Source organism: Mchenga conophoros, linkage group LG23 (assembly GCF_057382185.1).
Source record: "Mchenga conophoros isolate Kocher_MC1m ecotype Shallow Benthic linkage group LG23, M_conophoros_male_GT1.1, whole genome shotgun sequence".
Lineage (NCBI taxonomy): Eukaryota > Metazoa > Chordata > Actinopteri > Cichliformes > Cichlidae > Mchenga > Mchenga conophoros.
In genome coordinates this window covers 33,157,745-33,178,115 of record NC_140547.1, presented here as the reverse complement: position 1 = coordinate 33,178,115, position 20,371 = coordinate 33,157,745, and the positions used below count along the sequence as shown (strand labels likewise).

At 40.8% G+C, this 20,371-nt stretch overlaps 1 protein-coding gene across 1 annotated transcript in view; it reads left to right on the top strand.

Moving 5' to 3' along the window:
- Window positions 1-1,951: 1,951 nt before the first annotated feature.
- The window catches only part of nid2a (nidogen 2a (osteonidogen)), a 54,007-nt gene continuing 35,587 nt past the window's right edge, over window positions 1,952-20,371 (top strand). The window contains exons 1-7 of the mRNA XM_085263696.1: window positions 1,952-2,216; window positions 3,731-3,916; window positions 4,117-4,233; window positions 15,667-15,768; window positions 16,152-16,291; window positions 16,732-16,864; window positions 20,058-20,363. Of these exons, the coding sequence (XP_085119822.1) occupies window positions 2,013-2,216; window positions 3,731-3,916; window positions 4,117-4,233; window positions 15,667-15,768; window positions 16,152-16,291; window positions 16,732-16,864; window positions 20,058-20,363 (1,188 nt within the window). The 5' untranslated portion in view covers window positions 1,952-2,012. The remainder of the gene's footprint in view (window positions 2,217-3,730; window positions 3,917-4,116; window positions 4,234-15,666; window positions 15,769-16,151; window positions 16,292-16,731; window positions 16,865-20,057; window positions 20,364-20,371) is intronic.

Sequence of the window (20,371 nt, the reverse complement as noted above, 5' to 3'; positions counted from 1 at the left end):
TGATCTAGGAACTGATACTACTTACTGGTTCCCAAGCTTGTCTGAACTAAATCCATTAGAACACCTCTGGGATATTATGTCTCGGTCCATCTGATGCTGCCAGGTTGCCCCTCAGATTGTCCAGATCTGGAAGGAGTTCCCCAAGTACACCATACACCACAAACTAAACACACTCTCACTCACTGAAGCACAATTTGCACAATAATTAGATGCAGAACATTGACCACAGATGCCAAAAGTTGAAGCGATAGAAGCCAGAACCCACAAAAACAGAGAGAGACTTAAATTCAACACTAATATGTAGAAACAATATGTGAGACATGTCTGCTTTATATTTTGGTAATCATTGTAATATTGTGAAACAACCACTTGAGATTAAAGGTCCAAGTTCCAGTTCCTGCACCAGTTGTTTTCAATTTTTTTGATGTGGTGTGCTCTGAATGCCCAGTATTTTCTTCATTTGATTGCATGCATGATCAGATAAAACGATGTGGTTTGAAGCACATCAAAACACAGCTGTTTTGATGTGTTTGTGAGATTTTGCAAGAGTGTTTTTGTAAATGTAGGGTGGAAACTTTCAAGAGAAGCAATGGGCTGTGACCTGCCCAGCCTGTCCAGTCCTAAATGGATGGATTCAAAAAACGTTTCTTAGCAATTGCTGAAAATTGTAAATGACTGTTTTCAAACTCAATTTAGCTGGGGCATGGTGCATATTCTGCAGTATGCCTTTGCAGACACCAGGTGGCAAACAAGACAACACAATGAGTTTTTAGGGCTTCTTGCATGGTTCTGGGTTTTCAGTAAGTAGTCTCTGAAATGCTCATACATTGGACATGGTGTAAATTGTCTGTAAGTGTGTGTCTGAATTTGTACACCCTATAAAAAGCACAAAAGAATTGTTTATGTTATAACCGTACTACTTTTTCTTACTTAGTCGGCTAAGAAAAGTTCGTAATAATTTTATTTTTTGATTTTAAGTGACACCCTCTAAGGCAGAGGTGTCAAACATAAGGTCTGGGAGTCCAAAGTTGGCCCGCAAAGACTCTAGTCTAGCCCACTGGATGGCTTTTCCAAAAATGTGATAAAGTGCATAAAATTTCAGACTTATTGCTGTATTTCCACAAGTTTTACAGCTGGTTCTACTGATAAAGATTACCATCACTACCATTGCCATTCATGTTGTCTGTACCTCAGACAACTGGACGTAGCACTATAAGCTTTATTTATTTCCTTGTTTTTAGCATTTTGCCTAATCGTACAGCCCATCCAAGAAGCAGATGTGGATTGTCAGGTGATCATACAGGTATATACTTAGAAACAAAGGGTGCAAAACCAAGAGTGCTAACTCCTTATTGTTCCATCTAATATCTCATCTCATTCAAATGTGGCTTCCAAAAAAACTGACAAAGAAAAAAACGAAGAAAAAAAAAACGATCTATATACAATATATAGAAGTGTGAACCTAACATACTGAATCATTACCTGATGTGTCGGAATTTTATGTTTTCCTTTACATAACGATATTTCCATTACGAATAAATGCAGAAAAGTCACATATTTGTTAAGAAAACTTTACAAGAATTCAGGAAGTAAGTTAAAAGTTTCCCAGGGAAGTCCTCCAGATCCCCTCACTTAATGTGTCCTCCTCGAAAACCTCAAATTAAACCTACAAACTATTTAAGAAAACATGTTTCTCACTTTGTTTGTTTTTTTAAATGACACCACATGTCTTTTCAGTGTTGTGAAACAGATAGAGTTACATCCGGATTAAAAATGCTCTATTTGTCTTTTCTTTAATACGAGCCAGATGTTACCTCCAGCCCCGGCCTGCTGTCACTCACCCCGCCTTTGACCAATCACAGTGGGCATAAACTCCTCCTTCCCTCCCCGTGGAGTTTGCGGGGGCTCGGTGGAGAGGAGGAGTGAGTAAGATCTCTTTCTGAGTCCAGCTGTGCTTCTCTCCTGCTGCTCCCTCTCATAGCGGAGCGCTGCTCGATCACTCAGGCTGTGCAATGGAGAGATGGGCGATGCTGGCCGCGTGCGTGTTGCTGTGCTGCAGCTGCACTATGGTTACTGCCATCCAGAGGGCTGACATGTTTCCTTACGGCACTTTAAATGGAGATTCGGTGTTGAGAGAGGGCGACGATGAGACGTCCAAAGTGCTGTCCCTTCCCAGACCCTTGTACTTCTTCAACTCCCCTTTCTCCCAGCTATATGTAAGTACGACTTCATTACTATTCATTTGCACTCAGTCGAGGTTGTCTATTTTGTGAGCACCTAAAAAGATTCGCTGAAGTTCCCGCTTCACGTGTCTCAGGTGATATTTGCAGCTGTTGAATAATCTGCGCAGGAGAGTTGTGCTGCTGTTTCCCCTCTGCTAAATGGAGCGATTCATTCACGGCTGAATAAAAAAAAGAGATGGACAGCAGAGGAGATTGGGTTTATTATCATGTGTACTCTTTTTTTCATGAAGGACCAATGTTTGAATAGGATTTCAACAAACTGCGCTCCTAATATTTAAATCCAAATCTCTCAGCAACTTCACTTTTATATTCAGCAGATGTCAACAGATGCAAATAAATTAACTCTTTTTCTTTTACCATAACTGCTGTAGGAGCATCCGGTATAAGTAGAAGTGTTGCTCAGTCAAATGTAGGTAATGCTTTAAAAGTAAAAGTAATTATTGCCCAGAGTGCCTCCTGTCAGAGCCTGCAAAGTAGCCATGCTGCAAAGTAGAAGTGAACCAATGGGTTCAAAGGAAAAAAGCCACTTAAAGCTTCTACTTAACTATTTTCTAACTGACTATTATTTGATAGCTTGCAGATCTGGGAAAATAACTCAAAATATAACCAAGAAATAAATGATGTTGTATTGTTCTTGTTTGAGATCAACAACGTTTCTTAGATCCAAAGAAAGTGGTAAACTGTTATTATCCTCACTTAAAACTTGAACTAAGTCTCAGCAATGCACTTCTACAACACCATGGGCTGGTATGTGATAAATAGAGATTATGTTGAACTGTGACTCATGCAAGCTATCCAAGGAGAATCAAAGATTTCAGGATAGATAGATAGATAGATAGATAGATAGATAGATAGATAGATAGATAGATAGATAGATAGATAGATAGATAGATAGATAGATAGATAGATAGATAGATAGGTTTAAGTGGTAGCAACATTGCACTGATTAATACTGTCACATGTGAGAATGCTCATTATGCAACATGGCCACTTTAATAATCAGGAATACCAATATTAATGCTTTGATGTGTACATCACTTTAACACACAGCTGGGTGGGGCTTCTGTGCTCACAGTCAAAGGTTTGGGCTCTCAATGACCATATTAGGGATAGTCCCTCTGACTGATGTCATACAGAGCCAAGAGTAGAAAAAACTGATCTTTTGACTCACGGGGATCTATCTACAGCCTTGTAAAAATCTCCTTCTAAAATGTTGTGAAGTAGCATCAAATGGAAATATTGAATTGCTTGAGTACAGCTGTGGCTGCATGTGGTCAGAACTTTTCTAAATCTTGATCAGAAAAATTTGGGAGGGCACCCCGAGGTTGTTCCAGTGGTTTTTGAGGAAAATAGGGGTTCATTATGTGGTTCCTGGAGTCCATGAAGGGGTTCTAGTGGTTTACAAGGGCGAATGGGTTCATTAGGAGGTTTGTTGGGTTCGTGATAGTATTCCAAATATTCCAAACTAAAGCTTTCCCTCCCTTTAGGTGGCCACCAATGGCATCATATCAGCCCAGGACTTGCCAATGGAGAAGCAATACGTTGATGACGGATTCCCCACAGACTTCCCTGTGGTGGCTCCATTCCTGGCTGACATTGACACAAGCGGAGGGCGAGGACAGATTTACTACAGGGTGACTGAAATACCCAGTGTGCTCAACAGAGTCGCACAGGTGTGTAATGATTACAGTTTTAGTGTTGAAAACTCATAAGATGCTATAAAACACTAGAGAAAAAAATACCTGTTGAACTTTAATTAACTACAGATTTGGTTTGTCTCAATCCATCAGCTCAGTGTTTGTCTTTCATTCCCTTATTTCATGTGTCGTCCTTTCCCTTCCTCCCTCATTCGTTCATTCATCTCCTCGCCTAGGAAGTACACCGGGGGTTCCCAGATGCAAATTTCACACCCACACACGCTGTAGTGGCAACGTGGGAAAATGTCCCGGCATACGAAGAACAAACTCGACCCCCTAGCCCTCCAAACAAGGTAAGATGTTTTAAAGGAAGAGACACCAGTAGCTCCAGGGCCTCCCTGTATGGAGGAGTTCTGTTTTATCATCATGTAAACAGCCCACATACCCCACACTAGTATGTTTTGGTTCTTGTGTGACACTTAATCCCAAATTCCTGGCTGTTGTGCATGACTTGTAATCACCCTAAGGTTGGGGAGATTATTTGTAATCCCTCTTCCCCAAATTTGCCTCTTAACCTTTTTAAAGGGTCAAAGATCATCTTTAAGAGTCATCAAAGTGTCCCCCGCCCTCTTTATCCTCTCCAGTTCACACACCAGTAGACACAAACATGTATTGACCATTGTTGCCCTCCGCCACTAATGGTTTTCCTCGTGTTTCACTCTTTAAATCCTTTTTTGTCTTTCCGTTTTGTGTAATCTAGGATAATTGTGCCATTTTTTAAATGCTGTATTTGCCATTTAAAGTATTGGTCGCTGATAGTTCCTGTTTGCTGTGTAACCACGACCGTAATGACAGCTATCACTAAAGCATGATGATTCTCAGGAATGGTCAATATCAAATCAGTGGAGTCTAAGAATTCCTGCCTCTCGTGTGGGTGCAGAAGCAGTGCAGTCATAATGCAGCTCAGCAGTGACCCTTGCATGAGACCTTTCCTGCCACCTACATGCTCATGTCTTTTAAAGTGTAACAAAGTGTAGTGACACTAGCAGGGTTTAAATTATGGTGTATCCGTCAGACATTTGTATAGGTTTTCTTTCATATTAATGTCAATATTAATACTTTCTAAAATCTTGTCCAAGCAAATGATCCAGAACTTAAAGAGCTGTATTAAGAAGAGTTAACAGGAGAAGCATTGGTTGCTTTGTTACAGTCCAACTTTGGGAGAGACTCCAAGTAAAGCCAGACCTACTATTGATCAAACAAACAGCTCCTTGATGTTCTTGGTGTGCAGAATTTGGGGTGAAGAGGAATAAAGGGAGTGGTAGGTTTAAGGAAAAACACCAGGGGATCTTTCTTTCTGTCAGCCCTCCTCGTCTCTGTTTGTTCTTTTTGTTGCTCTCACGGTCTGCTTTCTTTTAGGCTTGTTTCTTCCTCCTTGAATGTTTAAAAAATTATCATAGAGTAGTCTAATGGCTACTGCAACATTAACCCTCTTAACTGCTTTCTCTGGAACTGATCGGGATTTACAAGCCCCCAAGTGAACAAGGGCTTTTTCTCCGAGCCCCAAAATTGGAATTTTGTCTTAGCTCAGTTCTTGACAACATGCTAATTAGAGGATGGAGCGTACCTCCTAAAGTACAAGAAGTGACGTGTTTTGCTATTTAAGCGCTCCGTGCTGCTCATCAGATTGGAGCGCTCTCTTAGTTGCTTGAGTGGGTCTCTCTTTAGACTGATAGCATCTTCCTTTGAAGTGATTAGCCAGAGGTGCTGGGTGGTGTGTGTTGAGGGCAGATTGGTTTGTGTGTGACCTGAAGTGTGTGATTGTTGGGGTGGGTACTGGGGGGTGTTGGGATGCTGTTTCAGGGGGAGGGGGCAGAATGTGTGGCGTCTGGAGATGAAATAACAGGAAAACAGAAGACAGAGAATTAAAGCGAAAGAGTGAAGGCTCACACTTCTAATAAGCTGAGCTGTGTTTTCGATGAAATTAGCCTTAGAGATGCTATTATCAAAATTGGACAGAAATTGCTTGACTTAAAATACACACCCATACATCAACTAGCAGGGTGCTCTGTTAGCTAATTACCGCAGTCATTTCGCTAAAGACTGCTTTCAGTGTTTAGATCTTTTAAGAAGTGTTGACTTTACTTTGAGCGATTATCAGTAACACTAAGCAGCCCGAAGTTGGAAAAATATCTCATCCAAAGAAGCACTAGAGTTATCTTGATGTTAAAAGAGCAGGTTGACATTTCACACATACTCACTGTCTTGTCACGAATTAGATAAAAAAGATGACTATCTTAGCTTAACGCAGAGGCCAGATGAAAGGTAAACAGCTAGCCAGGCTCTGCAAGTTACAACAGCTACAGATTCACAAGCTAACTAATTGCATGTTATAACTTGCTTGTTCATCAAAGCAAAACTTGATAACTTCAGTTCCTTGTGTCCTACTGTCATGTTTCATAGCATAAAGGCAAACAATCAGAAACGCCTGTGTGTCCCTTGAAGTGAGCATTCTCTCTGAGGTGATAAGTGGAGGCAAACCGCAGGTTTATCAGTTCATCTGTCAGATGTCTCTATTTATATTTAATATTAATATATTGTAGGGGTGGGGAAAATGTTGTAATACCGTATAGTATTGCAGTACTTTGCTTGGGGGTATTATATCAATATAGGAACACCAAATATCAATATTTTATCAAATACATTTAAAAAACTCTGGGAATACTACAAGCAAAGTGGCTCATCTCATGCACCACCATCCTGAGATAACGTTAGCCAAGCAAACTTACATTAAATCATCTATATTAAAAAAAAACAAAAAAACAACAACAAACATTCGACACTGGACACACTCTAATTCAGAGCAAGCTAAGTGCCCGGTCATGCGATTGAAAATAGGACAACAGTCTTTGGACAGACTGCAATTACTCTCAGAGAGAGTCAAAGTTTTGCACATAACTTCTGTCTAATGTATAAATGCAGCAAAAATTTTCTGGCACAACTTCACCTGCTTCCAAGGTGCATGGAGAGGATCAATGAGTTTTTATGAACTACACCTCCTTTTTTTTATCAGTTAAATTACTCTCACATGAGTAATGTTTATTCAATTAATCTTATTATTTTAGCCAAAGAAGAAGTAACGTTTTAGACATCTCATCTTAAGTCTACAATTTAAGTCTAAATTTTAGAGATTTTACATTTTAGAGACATAATTTTTTTTTTTAAACCTGTGTGTATATAGCATCCACCTTTTGCATTTCATGCATGTGTTATTTTCAGACATATGGGGGTTATGCAGAATTATTAGGCAAGTTGTATTTTTGAGGAATAATTTTATTATTGAACAACAACCATGTTCTCAATGAACCCAAAAAACTCATTAATATCAAAGCTGAATGTTTTTGGAAGTAGTTTTTAGTTTGTTTTTAGTTTGAGTTATTTTAGGGGGATATCTGTGTGTGCAGGTGACTATTACTGTGCATAATTATTAGGCAACTTAACAAAAAACAAATATATACCCATTTCAATTATTTATTTTTACCAGTGAAACCAATATAACATCTCCACATTCACAAATATACATTTCTGACATTCAAAAACAAAACAAAAACAAATCAGCGACCAATATAGTCACCTTTCTTTGCAAGGACACTCAAAAGCCTGCCATCCATGGATTCTGTCAGTGTTTTGATCTGTTCACCATCAACATTGCGTGCAGCAGCAACCACAGCCTCCCAGACACTGTTCAGAGAGGTGTACTGTTTTCCCTCCTTGTAAATCTCACATTTGATGATGGACCACAGGTTCTCAATGGGGTTCAGATCAGGTGAACAAGGAGGCCATGTCATTAGTTTTTCTTCTTTTATACCCTTTCTTGCCAGCCACGCTGTGGAGTACTTGGACGCGTGTGATGGAGCATTGTCCTGCATGAAAATCATGTTTTTCTTGAAGGATGCAGACTCCTTCCTGTACCACTGCTTGAAGAAGGTGTCTTCCAGAAACTGGCAGTAGGACTGGGAGTTGAGCTTGACTCCATCCTCAACCCGAAAAGGCCCCACAAGCTCATCTTTGATGATACCAGCCCAAACCAGTACTCCACCTCCACCTTGCTCGGCGTCTGAGTCGGACTGGAGCTCTCTGCCCTTTACCAATCCAGCCACGGGCCCATCCATCTGGCCCATCAAGACTCACTCTCATTTCATCAGTCCATAAAACCTTAGAAAAACCAGTCTTGAGATATTTCTTGGCCCAGTCTTGACGTTTCAGCTTGTGTGTCTTGTTCAGTGGTGGTCGTCTTTCAGCCTTTCTTACCTTGGCCATGTCTCTGAGTATTGCACACCTTGTGCTTTTGGGCACTCCAGTGATGCTGCAGCTCTGAAATATGGCCAAACTGGTGGCAAGTGGCATCTTGGCAGCTGCACGCTTGACTTTTCTCAGTTCATGGGCAGTTATTTTGCGCCTTGGTTTTTCCGCACGCTTCTTGCGACCCTGTTGACTATTTTGAATGAAACGCTTGATTGTTCGATGATCACGCTTCAGAAGCTTTGCAATTTTGAGACTGCTGCATCCCTCTGCAAGTTATCTCACTATTTTTGACTTTTCTGTGCCTGTCAAGTCCTTCTTTTGACCCATTTTGCCAAAGGAAAGGAAGTTGCCTAATAATTATGCACACCTGATATAGGGTGTTGATGTCATTAGACCACACCCCTTCTCATTACAGCGATGCACATCCCCTAATATGCTTAATTGGTAGTAGGCTTTCGAGCCTATACAGCTTGGAGTAAGACAACATGCATGAAGAGGATGATGTGGACAAAATACTCATTTGCCCAATAATTCTGCACTCCCTGTAGATGATAATCTCATTTTCATATTCCTACAGAACAGGTGGTTTGCTGACAGAAAATGTAATAGTTAAATGTGAATTTCTGTCTACGTAAACAGCTACAGATATGTCATTTTCAATGATTTATCCCTGTTAATTGCTGGATTATCAGAAACAGATTGCACATAATTGAGAACCTGACCCCATTTAATTGCAGACTGTCTGCAGACTGACTCCATCCTATGGCAACATTTGGCCAAGTTTATTGACAGCGTTGGTATGCTTGTCAATCTGAATTTGCAGCAAAAAATAAGTTAGGTAACTTTATCTTGTTATATAAGATAGATACTGACAAAGTTTAACTTTGAAGACATAATTTATGGTTAACAAAAGGTGATAAATCTTAATTTATATATTATTACAGTACTTAATATATTGCAAAATATTAAAAAATTGATTCTGTTTTTCACAGGTTTTGGAGTGCCTTAAACCTGTGCTCTTGCTAATGATTGGCATGAGGGGAATCATTTGGTCATAAAAACAAAATCTAGGTGTATAATAGAAGTCAGTAGCAAAATGATTCTCGGCTCCCCTGACCTATTATCTCATTACCTGATGAATTTATGATGATGTGATTGTCCAGTGTCCCTCTGTTTCTAAGCTAGATCCGTCTCTCACCCATACGGAGGATGGCAATAATGCTCAACAGCTGGACTTACAAACCAATAAGTGCCATCCATCATTTTGTATAGTTATATATGGTTTTACTCAGCTTCAGTTCAAGATGTAGTTCACAAGCATTATGTAGATCAACTCAGATAGTGCGTGATGCCATATGTAACATGACTGTCTTTCAAAGTGACAACACAGTCATTTCTTAGCAATCGTCCTGGCCTTTTAAGAGGAAACATGAAGAAGATTTGATCTTAGAATATATCTTTGCATGTTTTCTGGTTTTATAAATCTGTCCTCTGCATTTGCTATATGTGGAAAAAGAAAGGTATTGCCAGCTGAACTGTCTTGTTACTGTACCACAATAGGAGGTGCTGTTGCCATCGGTGTTATTTGTTATTTCTGGTGGCTCCTTGCAGTGACACAGGAGGCATCCCCCTGAAATATGTTCATCCCGGTCCAAAGCAGACTGACTGAACTTCAAGTTTTAGAAGATGTTACTCTGCTTTTACGCCCTGAGAAAGATTCTGCTTATTAGTGGACAAAAAGTAAGGGGAAAAATGAGTTTGCCTTAGTGTACTGCTCTGTGATGTCCAAAAAATGACTCATGATGACTTGGGACATCGCTTTAGTAATTATAAGTACACATTCATAGCTGTCTGGTTTGTAGTTACGTAATAGATTCATGTTCGCAAACCTTTGAGGATCTAAGAAAAGCAGCTATGGTTAACCACCATTTGCTCTTGATTTTAAAAAAAGCTTTTGAAAAGCTTTCAAAAGCCCCAAAGCTGGACAGATTTTTTTCAGCTATAAACAGCTGAAGGTAAAAAAAAAAAAAAAAGTCACAAAAAAATAAAATTAGTGTAGAGATTTTCATATGACAACAGTAAGATACTGACAGGAGTGTTGGGCTGTAGTCAGTATGTGTGTATGTGTGTGTGCCAGTTCCCACGCTGCAGGCAGTTCCGTTTGTAGCACTCTGGTGAGGCTGGCAACTGGGCTGCAGCTGCTGTCTGCCTCACTTTGCCTGCTTGGAGCTGTGCGGCCGACGAGATAAAACACCAGCAACTAACAAACAAGTGAAGTCCATTTATCCCGAACTCGTTTCCCTGGGATGTTCCAGGCAAAGCAGACTGGGTTCCAGCTTTAAATATCTGTGACATGATTCAGAACATCCGCTACAGTGTGTTGAGTCATTTATTTAAAAGCCAGATGAGACGGAAAATCAACGAAACTGTCTTCAGTTTAATTTATGTGAGGTAAAGTAGACTCAACTATCTCAAGGCAGTAAACCACACTACTAATAAATAAGTAAATAGTAAACAATCCCAAAGTAAGATAAACTATGTTGAGTAAACTGAGAGAGTCCTAAAATTAATTCTACACAACAGTTTGATATATGTTTGCGGCTGCTGTCGTTTATTCAAAGCCTTGTTAACATAGTGTCAAGAAAAGAGTGTATATAAAAGATGGATACAGCCAGTGTGTTTACACAGCCCTGTGGATTCATGAATTCTAAGTTTGTAGTTTGGTAATCAGTCTTGACCATGCATGACCATATTTGTATGAGATGTTGTCATACACGTAGTTTAGTGTAATGTTGTATGGCATGCTAATTTTGGCAAGAAATATCCTAGAAAGCAAAGTTAACTTAGTGGAAAAACTGAGGAAGCAACTCACTAAAGTGATTTTTAGTACAACTGAATGCTGAAAGCGATGACATTTTAAAGTGGCCGTTTAACAACATTAAACATGAATAGATTTTGATAGGGTGAGTGATATGAATATTATCATATCAGATAGTTTTTAGAAATAGGGAAACAGTTTTTGTACCAGGCTGTAAGAAAATAAGTTAGGCGTTTGGATTGACTCCTTTTAGCTTCTTTTTCATTGCTACTTGGCATCAGCTAAGCAAACTTTTGCAAAAATAACTTCTTGGCTGTAAATAATTGGATCTATATTGCAGTATATGTAAAATGTTGTTTAGATTAGGGCTGATGAGGAATATTTCTTGCTTACATGATCTGTGTATACAGAATAAAGCTTATTAAATAGTATTATAGTATCAAGTCTGTATGCTAAGCAAAGCTAATCATAGCTAACTATCTAAGCTAGTTCTAGCTTCATATTTAGAGTGCAAACTTAAAAGTGATATCAATATTTTAATTTTAATTCTATTCCTTTAAAAGTAAAACACCAAAAGAAGGGAGATTGTTATGAATCATCATCATATGCAATCACATAAATCATTGGGCCACTCAAAATGCAACAAATGACACTTCATAGGCTGCCATTGAGAGACAAAAATGATGAAGAAAACAAAACTTGACACAGGTTTCAGTCTTCTTTCTCTTCTGTTTTGTCCTGTTTGTTGTACCTGGTCTCATTCCCTCTTCTTTTTACCTTCTCTGTCTCCTCAGTCCTGATTTGTCATAGCGAACAGCCGCCTCTCTCTGAGCCTGGTTCTGCAGGTGGTTGCTTAATGTTAAAGGGGAGTTCTTCCTTCCCACCATCGTGATCACCTGATATGTTGGGCGTATCTCTTGAATATTGTAGGCTTGTTTCCTTACAGTGCAGTAAAAATCACTTTGTGACAGCGGTTGTAGAGAACTGGTCCCATGATAATAAAACATAATTGACTTTAATGTGATTTATACACAGGTCTAAAAGGCAAGTTCATGTAAGTGCTTATCACCTTTCTAAATAAACTTCCGGTATTTTTCTTTAGAGGTGTTTTCAGACTCTCTCACCCCCTGCTGTGGAGCAGACAGGCCTAGCAGATGGATGATGTTACCACCTAAACCTTAAAACAGTCAGCATGGCCCCCAAAAGAAACATTTGTTGGTCCCAGAGACAATTAAACGTCTGTGCCTGCGTCTGCTTGCAGCAAAGAGTGTGAGGAAACGCTTTAAAAAGGTGTGACACAACGCCTGTAGGGAGTCTGAGTGTTGTATGTGTGTGTGTGTGTGTGGAGCGGGGGACCTCTCACATGCATACTGAGCTACAGAGTCTAAACGTCTTTGATGTGTGTTGGCTGCAATTTGTTGTTCTCCAGCTGTGAGACTTCTTTACACACTTGGGGAGACAGACAAACACATGAGTACAAAGACAGAGACGGGATGGGGACCAGCACAGAGGACCTTACAGGACTGAGGCTACGTCCACACTAGCCTGGATAGATTTGAAAACGGTGTTTTCACAGAGTTGTGCATCCACATTGAAACGCCCGAAAACGCTTACATTCCAGTACTGCGCATGCGTGAAACGCAAGGAGATTCAACCTGCCTCATTTCTGTCTGCCGTTTATTTACTTTCCGGTTCTTTGAAACATCGCGGCAAAATGTTGAGGAAAAGTTTTTTAAATGGACTAACAATGACGTGGAGTTGCTGCTGTGAGTAACACAAAAGTACAAAGTTGCAAAAGCGAGTGAGAGTTAAAGAATTTGAAGAAAAGCTATCTGAAGCATGTACAAACTGATATTAATCTTTAATATCGCTGTCAAAATTGAGAGTAAACAAAACAACTGCTGTACAATGCCCTCCGCTATCTTAGTTTAATTGGTCACATGACTGCATCATATGACTAATATGCATCATCGTTTTCTAAAGTCTCCGTTTTCGCTGTCCACACTGCATTTGAAGCACCGTCTTCAAATGTATGCGTTTTCGAGAGCGTTTTCAAAACGCTGTGTTTTCCTCCGTCTCAGTGTGGACGGGAGGCCAAAACTGAGAGAAAACGATGCGTTTTCAAACGAAAACGGTTGTAGTTTACAACAATATTTCAGTGGATAGTACCTATCAAAGTAACATCCACATGGATGTCAGGCCCAAGCTTTCCTAGCACTCACCTTATCGTAAAGACATGATCAGCGTTACTCACCTTACCTGTCACTGTTTTTAATGTTGTGGCTGATTGGTGTATGTTACATGTAGACAGAGAAAAAACAAACAAACTTCCTTTTGCTTTTCTCAACTTAACCTTACATTTTGGTTGATCTGATATCCTCGTGTTGGTGTTGTTCCCAGATCATCATACTAAATGTTGTTCCAGGATCAACATTGCAAGTGACCAATCAGAATGTTGTGACGTCATACTTTTGCAACTTCGGGAAAAACCGGCGTAAAACAAAAAACTGTACTAAAGCTGCGTGAAACCGCCTCTGTCCGCCGATCAACGGACCCTGACCCTAACCGTAACCCTTTAATAAACGGTAAGCAGAATTGATATTGTCCTTGCAACATTGGAATTTCATAAATGCACGAATGGCTTGGCGCGCAAAAGAATAACGTCACAACAATGCGATTGGTCACTTGCAATGTTGAACCTGGAACAACATTTTCATGATGGTCTGGGAACAACACCAACACGAGGATATCAGATCATCCTTACAATTTTAGTGCTCCTTTTGCTTCTCGCTGTGTCCTTCATTTCTCCTCCTCCTGCTCCCAAGAAAGCAGCAACAAAAACAGGAGAGACATCTAGTTGGAGTATCAGAATCCCCCCCCCCCTTCCCCCCCAAAAAAAGGTACACATCACGTCATGTTGCTCCAGCGTCTTCTCCTCCTTCCCTGAAAACACAAGCCCCCCTCCTCACTAACTGCGCAGAGCCCAGAGGCTCCGAAATCCCTCCCGCCCACAAACAGCAAGAGCATTTAAAGATGTTGATGTAAACAAGGTGGGGGACACACACATGCATTCACATGAGATTAATATAGGTGGAGGAACATCTGTAGGTGTGTGTGTGTGTGTGTGTGTGTGTGTGTGTGTGTGTGTGTGTGTGCCCTCCATGGCCCCTGGCTAACACATTGTAGCTGGTCTCTGGTTTGCATGTTGTAAAGTCATCCTGAAAGATGTTGAGACACACAGGAAGACAGCTGTGGAGATCAACATCTGGGCTGGGGGCTGAGAGTATGAGGTGTGTGTATATCTGTTGCTTTCTTTTTATGTGTGAGTCTACGGATAATTGGATTTTGTTCCAAAGGAAAACAACATGGGATCACTCACAGTGTCTCCTTCATTCACTAAATCTGTGTTTGTTCAACTGTGGTTGAGCAGTGGGCTTGGCCTCCCCCATACGTGTAGGAGATAAGTTCTTCAAGTCACAGTCTCCCGTGTAAATGGAATTCCCTCATTCGTCAGTCCATGCAGACTTCATTCAATTCAGCTTAGTTTGTGTAAAGTGAGATGAGATGAGATTAAGTAGTCGTTTTGGTGACCGCAAGGCATGGGGGGTGTGAAAGGTGAGAAGTCTAAACATGGGACCCAGCAGATGAGAGAAGAAGGGCAGGCTACACAGGGAGGAGGAGAGGGTAGGTGCAGGAGAGGTGTGAAGTTTAAACATGAGGAGTAAGTGTAAAAATAATGAATAATCGGAGGGAGGTTAAGCTGAGCAGGACACACTGGAGGTGATTTTATAGATGTGTAAAAACTGGATTCAACACTATGTTAATCAGAAAAACATAAATATGTAGTGTAGTTTGCTTCCAGTGAGCCAGACTTTCTCATTTTATTTTTAATTTTTGGGTTAAGTAACTTAACCTGCAAATAGTTCAAGCATAAAAAAGGGAAAGGGGAAAACAAGGCTCAAGCGATGAACTGATTTAAACTGTACTTTAGATACTTTCTTATCAGTAGCCTTTCACAAAAACTTTTGTTTCCATTTATTTAGTTCAATCGATGAAAGATTGCAAATATAGAACAGTCTCACAGGCATACAATACAATAGAATACAACAGTGAAGTTTATAACCATCTGTAAACACGTTGGAGGTTTTGTCAGCCAATGGCGTTGGGGACCTTGTCATATCTGTTTAGATGTTCCAGATTTGATCCACCTGGAAAGTGTTTGATTGACGCCACACAAGCCCCTTTTCCATTAGTAGCTACTCAGATCGGTTTGATATGGATCGACTGGTTTTCCATTACAATTTAGTACCTCTTGATGGACGTGGTTGTCGTCATAGCAACGCGTCTGAGTGTCCCACAATGTAATCAATATGCAACACAAAACCAACAATAAAAGTGGACTTCGAGGCAAGATTATACCTGCTGCTCGGGGTAACACGGCGTTGTTCAGCCTTGTTGCTAGGTTTCAAAAATGTGGTTTTGATTTTCCTGAACGACACGCTCTCATGACTCATGGAATGACACCACAGACTAGCCAATCGGTGGCATGCAGTGTGATGATGTCACATTTTAGTACCTGCTCAGATCACTTGGAACCCTGGCTGAGCAGGTTAGGGTTATTTTTTCTTGCTGCCCATGTTGTAATCCGCTTTTGCCTCCACAGGTCAATACGTTCCAGGCTGTTATTGGTTATGATGAGACAGACTCATATGTCCTCTTCCTCTACCCTGAAGGCGGTCTGAACTTCTTTGGCACACTGCCTAAGGTAAGCAAACAAGAGTTAAGTCATCACTGTTACAGCTGTAGGGCAAAATGTACACGAGCAAAATGAACCATTGTATTTATATCACTATTTTTATCACTTCACATAGCCACTGCTGCTTTAGGTGCATAAAGGGGTCAACATAACACCTGACCAGGGTTATGTTAGTATCTGTGTGCACGTTTTGGTTGCTCAGATTTTACATATTATTTTGTTCCTTAATGACTATTGAATTATTCTATATAGTTCCTAATTTTTGTTATTGTTAGTATTTGTTGCTAAATATTTGACAAATTATTTTATTTTATTTTATTTTATTTTATTTGAGAACATGGTTATTATGTTGTTCTGTTTTTTGTTTGTTTTTTTATTTTTTATTTTTCTAGGAGTCGTATAATGTTGAGATAGAGCTTCCAGCAAGAGTTGGCTTCAGCAGAGGAGAAATTCCAAATATATTAACTTCCCGAAATGAAGGCCCTTACTACAGTGTCACCAGTAATGAGCAGAGTGTTAAAAACCTCTACCAGTAAGTAAAAAAGGTTAAACCATAAATTTCTTTGCAGCCAACAGTTTAACCTTAGAATTAGATGTACGCAAATAATGACTTGTTCTATGATCAGAATTGAAACAAGTAACAAGATGCATACACACACAGTAATCGCTAAAACAAATACTGGTAAATAAATGTGTATGTAGTAAGAGCTTGCTAATGACAGTGCATGTATAGCACAATAAGGGGCAGATAGCTAATAATTACAGGTTGTAAATGTCAAGCTAAAATTAGTGACTCAAAAAAAGATGTTCACATTCATTGTTATGTGCCTTGCCTTATGTCCTTTGTTGAACCTTTTCTTCAAATGCTGTTGCAGGAGAAGCTTAGGACATTTATAACAACAGAAAATGTTTTTTTGTGGTGCACATAATTATTTACATCCTTCTGTGAATGTCTGATTTCTTTTGCTCTAGGTTTGGTAACAGTGGAATTCCAGGCCTTTGGCTTTTCCACACTGGAAACCGTTATTCCTTTGACAACATTGTACCTGCATCCATTAAAGGTCCTGTTTCTACTCCACCAACTGTAGGATATGACTCCCATATGGTAATTTTGTTATTTGCTTGATTTAGCTTTTGGAAGATAACAATATATCTTCTTGAAATATACTGTAGTGCATCAAAAATCTACATTTTCTGCCTTATTTCCTTGCTTATTATGCACCAGTCTACTGCTTTGTACAGTGTTGTCGGCCACAATTTTTTCTCCCCAAATGACCTCTAACAAGAAAGCCTAATTTCTGCTATTGAGTACATCAGAAATTTCAACTTTCATAAATCATTCCAGATTATGCTAAATTGCAAAAGGCTTAGCCATGTCTTTAGTAAAACCTCTGTAACTTTGTGAAAAACAGAAAAGTTTGCTTTTCAATTTCTACTATAGAAATTTCATTTTTTTATGACTACAGTTAAAAACAAAACAATTAAAAAACAATTAAAAAAAAAACAAATAACACAAAACTGGAAGTCAGAGCAATGAGCTACCAGAACTTTTACTTTAATTTTATTTCTTACAATTTAAGTCCAAAGAGCCGTGCTGACAGATTTCTGTTATTGGCACATGTAGAAAAACAGTTAAATATGTAACTTCTTTACAGAATGGGGAGTTTCAGTCGTCCGGACCGCTTAAGATCAAAGTGGGTTGCACGTAGCCCGCCATGTAAAATGAGTTTGACACACCTGCTGTAGAGCATCTCTGCCATCATGGGCTTCCCAACACACACAGTCAGACACAACGTTCTTGCTATGCTGCTTTCTTTATTCATTCAGTGTTATCTCTAACGCTTTTTTAACAGTGACATGTCCACTCAATTTTATCAGCTCTAGTAGCTCTTCTGGCTGCTAGTCCAAGTGATTGCTATACACACCTTGGTCCCAGCGAGCTACTGCATAAATAGAAGAGACATAATGAGACAATTGCTGACAGCTGTGCCAGCCAGCCCAAAGAGCCCTCTGCTCCAGCTCTCCCGGCGCTGAGCCAAAACCACACCCCGCCACCAAATACCCCAATCGCCCAACCTGGGATGCGGAGCCATCCGGCCTAAACTTCCTTTGCCCACAGAAGAGGAAATCAGCCACAACCATCTATACCTCAAAAGCCTTTGGATCATCGTGAATTTGAAAGGCTGTCAAGCTAGATATCGTTGGATGATCTGGGTGTTGGCATCCTTCGTGCAATGGAGCCATCATTCTGCAAAACATTGCCCGAACATAGGGTGAATCAGCATATCAGGAGATAACAGTGGAGGGCTTCAACTGCCTACAGAATTGCCAGACATTCTTTATCTGCTGTGCTGTATTTAGTCTTGCGCTCTGACAGCTTACAACCGAAGTATACCTCAGTCGAATCCCCTCACCTGCAAACACAAAACGGCCACCTGCCCTCAGGGAGAAGTTAGGACTATGGAGCATGGTTATCCCCAGAGAGTTTATTTTACCCAGTCAAATGGAATTTAAAGCTTCCTTGGCACTGCTCTGTCAATGGACCAGGTCTGACTCACACTTTCGGGTGAGGTTGGTCAGGGGACTAGTTAGCTCTGCAAAGTTCATGATGAACCCATTCAGCTCCAAGAACCACCTAACAGCATCTGCTCTCTGGGCTTGTGTGAGATGGTCGTCACGAAGGAATGGCGGGAATGGGCCCCAACCCATCTTTGTCTTTCATCAAGCTCACCAGAGAAACAGGATCTGCCTGCCTCTGCACTTTCAGGCAGTATATTTTTGTGGCTCTACCCCTGGCAGAATGTGCTAACTCATAATTGACATCACCCACCCATCATGTGTGACCACAAAAGACCCTTACTACTTGACAAGTACTTTTCAGCTGGAGGATGGGAGAAACACAAGTAGTTTACCTCCTGGTGTAAACTACTTGAGTCTAGCCTCTCTGTTGTCATCCTCTGACATCCTCTCTTCTTTTATTTTTGCTTGGACTTTTCTCACAGTTTTCTGTAAGTAGGTCCAACACCACACGTGGTTTTCTGCCAAACAGCATTTCAAAGGAAAAGAAAAAATCAGTGGAGGCCTGGGGCACCTCCTACAGTGGAAACAACAGTGGGTCTAACCACCAGTCCCAAGTTCATTCATCCTTGTGAATGAACTTCTCCTCAAACATCATGGAATTTAATGCTTTATTCACACACTCCACCAGCCCATGTGTGAGATTTGAAAAAATTGCCCTGGTCAGTAAATATTTCTTTTGGGATTCAGAATATGACCAGAAACAGCTCATGGACCACACTCTCAGCAGAAATTGAAATGCTTCACAAAGCCACCTCTTCATGATATTGTGTTGCATAATTCACCAAGACTAAAAACAAAAGGATATCCTTGTGCACTCCAGTGAAATGACCTGACTGGCATTCCAAGTAGGACTCATCCAGAAGAATTGGGTCACGATTTTATTATGGTTTTATCATATTATATCAGCACCACCAGCAACAGGATGTACATTTCCCACTACAACATCCCTAGTTACAGCCAGCTGGGTGTGGCCAATAGCTGATCTCCCACTCCCAGTCTGGAGTTGTGGAATTGGCAGCACTGGTCTTTATGGGAGTAGCCCAAGCAGTCCAGCACAGTCTTCCAGACATCTTTAAAGTTCCCCTGAAAAACCGCTGGTAGGCTGAGCGCTGCTGCCTGCCCTTCCCCAGACAATAGGGGAAGCAGCCACACAGCCTTTTCCTCCACCAGCTGCTTACCAGCCTCCAACACTGTATCCTCAAACATATCCAAGACCAGCTGTGGTCATACGTCTCCACTGTCTTGTGTGGCATGATCAAAGAGCCATGGTAAGTAGAGGCAGTTGAGTTGCGGCCCCAGACCAGACCACAAGGTTTTCCAGCACCGGGTTGTGCCGCTCGGCCTGGGCCTGCAGTTCTTCCATCTGCCCTCAGTTAACCACCGCCTGCTCCTATTGCACAGGGGAAGTTTTGCCACCATCTGATCCAGGGCTTAGACTTGTTTAACAGTACAATCTGTTGGTGTGACCCTTCTTTGGGTGTTGGGTGGAGTTGGCACCAGTGTAGGACATTTCTACCATCTTGGGCTTCCCAACAGATAAGACAGTCAGACACAACCCTCTTGTTATGATTGTTTTCACTGTTCTTTATCTTACACACTGTTTCTGATGTTCTTTTTAGATAATCCCCAGTCCAATCAGTTTTATTAGCTGCCACCACAACCTCAGACACCCATGCTGCTCTTTACTCCTCTGACTTTTCCATTGTTTTTCCTTCCAGGGCACCACCACCCCAGACTATGATGAGTTTGAAGAATATGTGGAGAATACGTTTGACCCTAATACCCAAGAAAGAGAAGATGATTATCCTTTAACAGGGAGGAACCCTGAATTCCAGCCTGCACCTGCTGATGGTGACCGATCAAGATTCCTTCTACCGCAAAACCATTATGGGAGCGACAATATACCATTGACCTTTGAACCTGTGTATGGTTTCGAGCCACCAGAGAGGCAGTACGCTTCCCCTAATCCTCCACAGACAGTCGCAGAGGGAGGTGCTCAGCAGCCCCAGGAACAGCAACCACAGGTAACAGT